At 43.3% G+C, this 8,451-nt stretch overlaps 1 protein-coding gene across 1 annotated transcript; it reads left to right on the forward strand.

Annotated features, from left to right (window-relative positions):
* Window positions 1-65: 65 nt before the first annotated feature.
* On the forward strand, window positions 66-1,527 carry LOC142582783 (ribosome biogenesis protein WDR12 homolog). Its single transcript, XM_075692817.1, has one exon. It carries the CDS (start codon window positions 176-178, stop codon window positions 1,445-1,447), a length of 1,272 nt encoding a protein of 423 aa, XP_075548932.1. The 5' UTR covers window positions 66-175; the 3' UTR covers window positions 1,448-1,527.
* The last annotated feature ends 6,924 nt before the right edge of the window (window positions 1,528-8,451 follow it).

An 8,451-nucleotide genomic window follows, 5' to 3' on the forward strand; every position in this document is an offset into this window, starting at 1 on the left:
GATTTTTGTGTTTCCTATTCTGCGCTGGTGCCAGTTGAGGCAGCGGTGCAGTGGTCGCAGATTCGTCACTGCCATCGCCATCAGACGCAAAGCACGCTCAAAGAGCGCAAAACGTGCGCGTATCGAGTGCGGGAGGTTTTATATTTGGCTAGTGTCGCCGGTGTCGCGCTTGAAGATGGATGAAAACGCTCAAATTCAGGCGAAATTTTTCACCAAGGATGAACGTTACGCAGTGCCTGACACTCCGTTTTCTATATCCGGCAGTACAACTCCGGAACAGTTGTCCTCCCTGATCAACACGCTTCTGCGGGAGTCGTCGGGCGACGCCGAGAACGATGAGGAACCAACTTTTGACTTCTTGATTGAGGGAGAGTTGCTGCGAGAGACCCTGCAGGAACATCTGGAAGCACACAAAATACAGCAGGAAAACGTAGTTCTCGTCGAGTACGTCGAGAAGTGTCCTCCGCCGCTGCCCGTTGATACTCTCGTTCATGACGACTGGGTCAGCGCCGTGCACACGTCGGACGCCGGTATCCTATCCGGATGCTACGACAACAGCCTGCACATTTGGGATCACAGCGGTTCGCGCAAGCTCCTCATACCGGGACACGTGGGCCCGATCAAGTCGGTGAAATGGGTCTCCGTAGGGGAACCCCTGTGCACCTTCGTCAGTGCGTCTCTCGACGAGACGGCGATGTTGTGGCAGTGGAACAAGGAGACGAACGCCATCGAATCGGTCCAGATATGTCGGGGGCACGCAAGGAGCGTTGATTGCGTGGACGTTAGCTTGGACAAAAGCAACTTCGCGACCGGCTCCTTCGATCAGATGCTCAAGGTGTGGAGCGCGGACCCCAGCGCTACGCAATACGACCAAGCGCACGACGACTCCGAAGGCAGCAGAAAGAAGCAGAAGACTGTAGACGGCAAGGCGAAGACGAGGGTTCCCGTGCTGACACTTTCCGGTCACCATGAAGCCATCACGGGCGTACAGTGGACCGACGACAAAGAAGTGGCGACGTGCTCGATGGATCACACCCTGCGGCTTTGGGACGTCGACTTGGGCGGCATGAAGACGCAGCTGGTCGGCTCCAAGGCGTTTCTAGATATTTCCTATTCGAGGCTGACTAATCAGATCATTTCTGCCCATACGGATAGACACATTCGCCTCTGGGATGTCAGGCTGAAGGAAGGAGCCATGGTAACGTGCACCTATTCTTCACACTTGGGCTGGGTGTCGTCGGTACACTGGGCCCCAGACTCGGCTCACCACTTTGTTTCTGGATCGTATGACGGGTTCATGAAGCACTGGGACGTGCGCAGCCCCAAGGCTCCGCTGTATGACATGACGGGTCACGAGGACAAGGTGCTCGCTGTAGACTGGTCGCTCCAGAAATACATGATCAGTGGAGGTGCGGACTGCCACATGAAGATATTTGAATTCAAGTAGCCATTTTAAGTTTATATTGTCATTCGAAGAAGTAACTCTCACTGAAGCATTTGTGGATAAAATGGCATATTTGGTATATATTTTTCTGTGTCATTCATTGTTTCTCTTGCGTGCAGTCATCTTGTCTCATGTGCATTTTGTTCTATTATTCCAGCCAGTCTGCATAGCCATAAAATGCCTTTTAGAAAGTTCATGGCACGATGTGGAAGATAGTTACATTAAACCATGAAATTGATTTATGATAGTGTGACATGTGCTACCTGCAGCATTTCATATTCTTATGTTGCACTTATATTGCTACAGAGGGCAAATTGTAAAAAAACAGTTGAGTTACCAACAGGCAAGTTGTGATTTGTTGGTTTTTCCAGGAAGGTCAGACACTTCCAAGAGCAGTTGCAACACCCTCCTGATATGGGGCAGTATTCTTGGGCAATCACTTCTAGGGATACCTTAATGAGATGTCACGTGACTAGCACCGGCAACATCAACATCAGTGAGCAAGAATATTTTTGGCACTGTGCTACAAGAATACTGTCACTTGTAGCACAGTTTGGTGTTGGTGATGCAAAATTAAAGGTCTCTCTATAAGTGATCGGTCAAAGGATATGACATCTGTGCACCATCGTCTAGCTGTAGAGTGAATGAATATCAGAGTTGTTCAAACCAAAAACTGCGCAGGGCTTCCCTTTCTTGTAACACTATCGTCATACTAAACGAGAAGAAATGGGGTTGACCAAGGGGCCCAATTTGTATTAGTCATATCATAACAGGCCAACAAACACTGACACCAAGGACAACATAGGGGAAATTGCTTGTGCCTAATGAATGAAATAAAGAAACGATAAATTAATGGAAATGAAAGTAGATGAAAAAGTAACTTGCCGCAGGTGGGGAACGATCCCACATGGGAAGGTTGTGGGATCGTTCCCCATCTGCGGCAAGTTATTTTTTCATCCACTTTCATTTCCATGAATTTATCGTTTCGTTATTTCATTTATTAGGCACAAGTAATTTCCCCTATGTTGTCTTTGGCGTCAGTGTTTGTTGGCCTGTCATGATATAGCGTAATACTAGAAGAGAAAGTGTTGCAGATGGTATGAATGGAAGTTGCATACAATTTCGTGCATCAAAATTAGTTTTGGGCCAGGTCAGAGACTTTCCTACCTGTCTTCAGATGTGTGCCATGTGACATATCAATACTTTTCGCTGGGCTAAGTTGGTTCATCTTATTCTGCGAAGTTAAAATACAACCAAGGGCAGAAAAAAGCTTTAGGAAACAAAGATGTTTCTGCGCCCTTGGTTATGTCTTAACTTTATGGAATAATGTTCCATGTAAGTTTTGCTTGCCATATAGCTGTGTTAGCCTTTTGATGTATGGTGGGACATGTCCATTCCAATTTTTATTGCAGCACCACAGTACTCCAGTGATGAAGTGTAATGAACTTCTTGATGTGGCTACTTCTACATTTAGTCTAACTTTTTTTTTCATTGTGTGAACTCTTTATATCCCCTGAGTTTCGACCATGTTTTATATTTGATCTTTTCTTCAAGCTCCCACAAAGATTAACAGTCTGTTTATAATAAAGTTTCATTTCTTGCACTAGAGTAAGTACACACACACACAAAAAAATTCACCAATGATTGCAATACTTCTTAATGCGAAATTTGAGTGCAGTTCTATAAGTGTTTTCATATTGTGATATATTAGCTGGTGCCGACAATCTGCCTTGCGTGACATGTTGCAAACGAGCGAAGTGTGGTGCGACTGCCTCGCTTAACGTGAGTTGGCGTGCGACACGCAGTGCGTGGGTGATGCGTGGGTGCGATTCAGAGCAGCCGCCACAGACAAACTTCCGCTCATGCAGCACTTTGTTTTGATGTGCTCGCTGCATGCCTTATTGATGGCGTCATTGGTGAACAGTCAACGCACGCTACTCTGGCGCTATCTCAGAGCGATTGTTGCCGCAGAAAGCCCCATACACACTACCATTAAAACGCACGCTGCGTGCTGCTGGTGTTAAAACGCAGCTGCGGCAGAGCCACCACACCAACTGGCGGTGAGTTTCTGCGACAGTCAGGTCACAGTATGAAAATCTCGCCTGTCGTAGGTGCGAGATGTCACATGCTTTTTCCTTTGTCTGCTGACAGGTCGGCGCTGCGTTTACATTCTTCATCCTTCATTCTTAATGCGAGTCATGTCTAATGAAGATAACGACGTCATTGCCACTGATCGTAATCATGTTGGTGTGCTCTCTCTTCTTGCGGTGTCGCCACATTCCAAAGCCAAGGAGAATCGCGTACTGGATGCCACCTTCACGTCCTTGTATTCAGGGTCCGTCTTGTTGTACAGAATCGGATATGGCATACTGTCTCTAAAAACCTTTCCATCAGGACGTCTTGGTTAAAGACTCATCATTGTAAAAAACAATCTCAAACCATGACAGTCTAAACAAGCGCGAACAAGACCGAACCAAATAAACGCGAGCGAGAGCTGATGCGAATAGATGATAGTACGAAACTAGCAGTCCAACTGAGGCCACGTACAAGCACGCATAAAGTGGTTGGGCCATTCCGCATGACACCAGTTTTCCACGCGCATGTCACTGAAGGGGCCGCTCTCATAGGTCTTCGCTGTTCGCGGCTTGCATCTTTCATAACCTGCTCCGCGTTCGGTCTTTCATCCTTTGCTGTTGAGCTTGGTTATGTCAAGGCCAACGCTTGCCGCAAGAATGGGTGCCTTAGAACTGCACTCCAAAAAAGTAACATTATTTTCTCTGTTACGTACTTGAAGAGTACTCTAATATGTATATTAATTGACTAGTTATTAGTCTTTTTTACTTTGGCAATGTCAGGCATCATAGTTTTCTATACCCTCTCCTAAGTAATAATAACAGACTGTTTTACAGTGAAGCAGTTTATAGCTACCCTCCAGCAGTGGTTGACGTCCGCCCGTCTACACATCACGTCGACACGAAACAATTTCCGTCTCCAGTTTCTTGCAAATGCTCTGTAGCTTTCAATCTAATGTAGATATCTTGGAAAAAATCATACTGAAATTGCCTGCTAAGACGACCCTATCATTACGCCAAGTTTCATTTACTTGTCATAATTAGTTCACAGTGAAGTTGTAAACGTTACAGAATCCCCATCCGCTGTCAGTACATGGCCATCTAAGGAAGGAGGATGGTTGCAGAAAATGGCTAACCCTTGTTTTATTGAAACTATCCTGAAACAAATTATATGATAATTAACCGTGAAGACAACTCCAACATTATGCTGAGTTTCATCTACTTTTCATAATTACTTTGCTCACGGTGAAGTTGTAAATATTGTGGAATTCCCGTCTGCCATGTGGTGGTACTTGTACACATCACTACTCCATAAAAGAATAAAAATAAATCACTCCACAGTCAAAAGATGCATTCATTGTCTTTGTCCTTCAATAATAATAATAACCTATATATACATAGATGCATTAATTGAGGTAAAATACACCGCAGCTCGTCCTTCTTCACAGAGTGGAAGTGCTGATGAATTTTTTTTTATTAGCTGCATTGCTCATTGAAGAGTTTGTTGAGAAAATGCACAGCCTTTGAGGCATTATACAGAGCACCAATTTTCTCAAGTTTTGCAACACAGGGCATCTCTGAAGGACAATGTTTGTAAAATAGAAGTGTTAGCATCAGATGATAGAATAGTGTCTGGTCATATCATCTTGCTGCAAGTTAACTTTTTCTGTAGGATAGTGTTGGATATCGGGTTGCTTCATTTCCCTTTTTTGTCTGGTTATGTAGTGAATACAGTACTTAGTTCCCAGTCGCAGTAGCCATTCTTGATGGAGATGCATGCTACATTGCGAACACAGACAAAAGTTACTACCCATGTCATTCTGTTCACGGTAAAATGGTACTCTTGTCAAGAAAAGTGGAGATATTCAAATCTCGGCCCAAATGTGTCTAAATATCGTAAATATTCTTCCATGAATACGAGAGGGAGTTGAAATTGGGGAGAGCACTTACATTGGGCCATCTATTGTAACTAGTGTACTTACTTGAATATAGGTCAGCCTTTTTTTCCCTAAAATATGGCACCCAAAATGAGCTATTGACTTATATTTGTGAACAAAGTTAGCAAAGTACCAAGTTAATACAGTTCCTCCATCGTGCCCATTGTAATGTAGTCTTTAGACTATTTATACCGGCATGAAACGCTGAATATCCAACACACTTGATGGCATTGAAGACGACGTCGTTTAGGGTGCCAACGACCTTGTGAAGCATCTGAAGAGGACAACTATGTCTGGCAGTTCTGATGAGGATGGCGCTTGTGGCATTGACTAGTGAGGTTTAGTAGTTGAGCTTATGCTAAAGGAAGATGTTTCATGTTTGCTTTTTGCTTTTCTAAAAAAAGACACGGGTCAACCTATATTCTAATTCATTATCATCAGCCGCAGCCTATTTTATGTCCACTGCAGGACGAAGGCCTCTCTCTGCGATCTCCAATTAACCTTGCCCTGCACCAACCGATTCCAACTAGCGCCTGTGAATTTCCTGATTTTATCGTCCCACCTAGTCTTCTGCCAAACTCAACTGTGCTTCCCTTCTCTTGGCACCCATTCTGTAACCCTAATGGTCCACCGGTTATCTAGCCTTAGCATTACATGACCTGCCCAGCTCCATTTGTTTCTTTTAATGTCAATTAGAATACTGACTATACCCGTTTGTTTTCTGATCCAAACTGCTCTCTTTCTGTCTCTTAATGTTATGTATAGCATCCTTCATTACATCGTAGTCCTAAACTTGTTCTCAAGCTTCTTTGTCAGTCTCCACATATGTCAGCACCAGTAAAATTCACTGATTGCACACCTTCTTTTTCAATGATAACGGTAAGCTTCCAGTCAGGAGCTGACAATGTCTGCCATATGCGCTCCAACCCATTTTTATTCTTCTATAAATTTCCTTCTCATGATCAGGGTTCCCTGTGATTAATTGACTTAAGTAAACATACTCCTTCACAGACTCTAGAGGTTGACTGGCGATCCTGAACACTTGTTCCCTTGCCAATCTATTTATCATTATCTTTGTCTTCTGCATATTAATGTTCAACCCCACTCTTACACTCTCTCTGTTAAGGTCCTCAATCATTTTTTGTAACTCGTCTGCCGTGTTGCTGAACAGGACAATGTCATTTGCAAAGGGAAGGTTGTTGAGATATTCGCCGTTGATCCTTACTCCTAAGTCTTAATTCCCAGTTTAATAGCTTGAATACTTCTTCCAAGCATGCAGTGAATAGCACTGGAGAGATTGTGTCTCCTTGTCTGACCCCTTTCTTTATAGGTATCTTCCTACATTTCTTGTGGAGAATTAAGGTAGCTGTGGAATCTCTGTAGATAATTTCCCAGATATTTACGTAAGCGTCCTGTACTCCTTGATTACATAATGCCACTATGACTGCTGGTATCTCTACTGAATCAAATGCCTCTTTTTTAATATATGGAAGCCATATAGAGATGCTGATTGTACTCTGCGGATTTCTCAATTATCTGATTAATGGCATGGATGTGATCCATTGTAGAGTATCCCTTCCAGAAGCCAGCCTGTTTCCTTGGTTGACTAAAGTCCAGTGTTGGAAATGATCTTGGTGAATATTTTATGTAATACTGGGAGTAAGCTAATGGGCCTGTAATTTTTCAATTGTTTAACATCTCCTGTTTTGTTGATTAGTATAATGTTTGCATTCTTCCAGTTCTCTGGGACCCTTGAAGTCGATAGACACTTTGTATAGAGAACTGCCAGTTTTTCAAGCATTCTCTCTTCTCTTCTCAAGCATTCTATCTTCTCCATCTTTTATTAAATCAACTGTTATTCCATCTTTTCCTGCCGCTTTCCCCCGTTTCATGCCTTGCAAGGCCTTTCTGACCTCATCGTAGCTATAGGAGGAGTTTCTGTATCCTGTTTATTACTGCTCCGAATAGAGGCATTCTGACTCATCTGAGTATACAGGTCAGAATAGAATTCTGCTGCTGCTATTAGTATACCTTCGAGATTACTGATGATATTACTCTGCTTATCTTTCAGTGCATACATCTTGGTTTGTCCTATGCCAAGTTTTCTTCTCACTGATTTCAGGCTGCGTCCATTTTTTACGGCTTCTTCAATGTTTCTCACTTTACAATTTCGAATGTACATTATTTTCACCTTTTTGATAAGTTTTGAAAGTTCCACAAATTCTATCTTATCTCTTGAGTTGGACACTTTCATTCTTTGTTGTTTCTTTATTAGCTCCTTTGTTACTTGGGAAAGCTTGCCTACTGGTTGCCTTGGTGCCTTGCCTCCCACTTCAATTGCTGCCTCTGAAGCCAGCCTAGTTACGGTTTCATTCATTACCTCCGTCATCTTCATCTCTCTGTTCTAAGGCTGCATGTTTGTTTGCAAGTACCAGCCTGAATTTTTCTGGTTTTACCCTCACTGTCTCTAGGTTGACCTGTTTCTTCTTGACCAATTTTACTCTTTCTCCCTTCAAATTGAGGTGAATCCTACACCTCACCAACCTATGATTACTGCACTTTACTGTAACACTTTAACATCCTTCACTATCCTGGGATCGGCAGAAAGTATGAAATCTATTTCATTTCTTGTTTCACCATTAGGGCTTTTACAGGTACACTTTGTTTTTATGCTTCTTGAGGAAGGTGTTCATTATTAGGAGCTCATTCCTTTCCACGAATTCTACCAGCACCTCTCCTCTAGCATCCCTAGAATTGATGCCATAGTTGCCAATTGCTTGTTCACCAGCCTGCTTTTGCAGCCTTCCACCCTCATTGAAATGTAGCTTCAAATCAAACCTGTGACCTCTTGCTTAACAGCACAGTGCCTCAGCCACTGGGCCCCATGAGTGTCTAAAACACTTTAATGTAATGCACTTCAGAATCTGCAAATAGTGATGGTTATGTGTCTATGAGTGTCCAGTATCAGCTCTTTGCAATGGAAAGTAAAGTGCTATAA

The sequence above is a fragment of the Dermacentor variabilis genome, chromosome 5 (assembly GCF_050947875.1).
Source record: "Dermacentor variabilis isolate Ectoservices chromosome 5, ASM5094787v1, whole genome shotgun sequence".
In the NCBI taxonomy this organism is placed as follows: Eukaryota; Metazoa; Arthropoda; class Arachnida; order Ixodida; family Ixodidae; genus Dermacentor; species Dermacentor variabilis.

Coding starts and splice junctions, on each gene's coding strand:
- LOC142582783 (XM_075692817.1), top strand. CDS start 176: ATGGATGAAAACGCTCAAATTCAGGCGAAATTTTTCACCAAGGATGAA.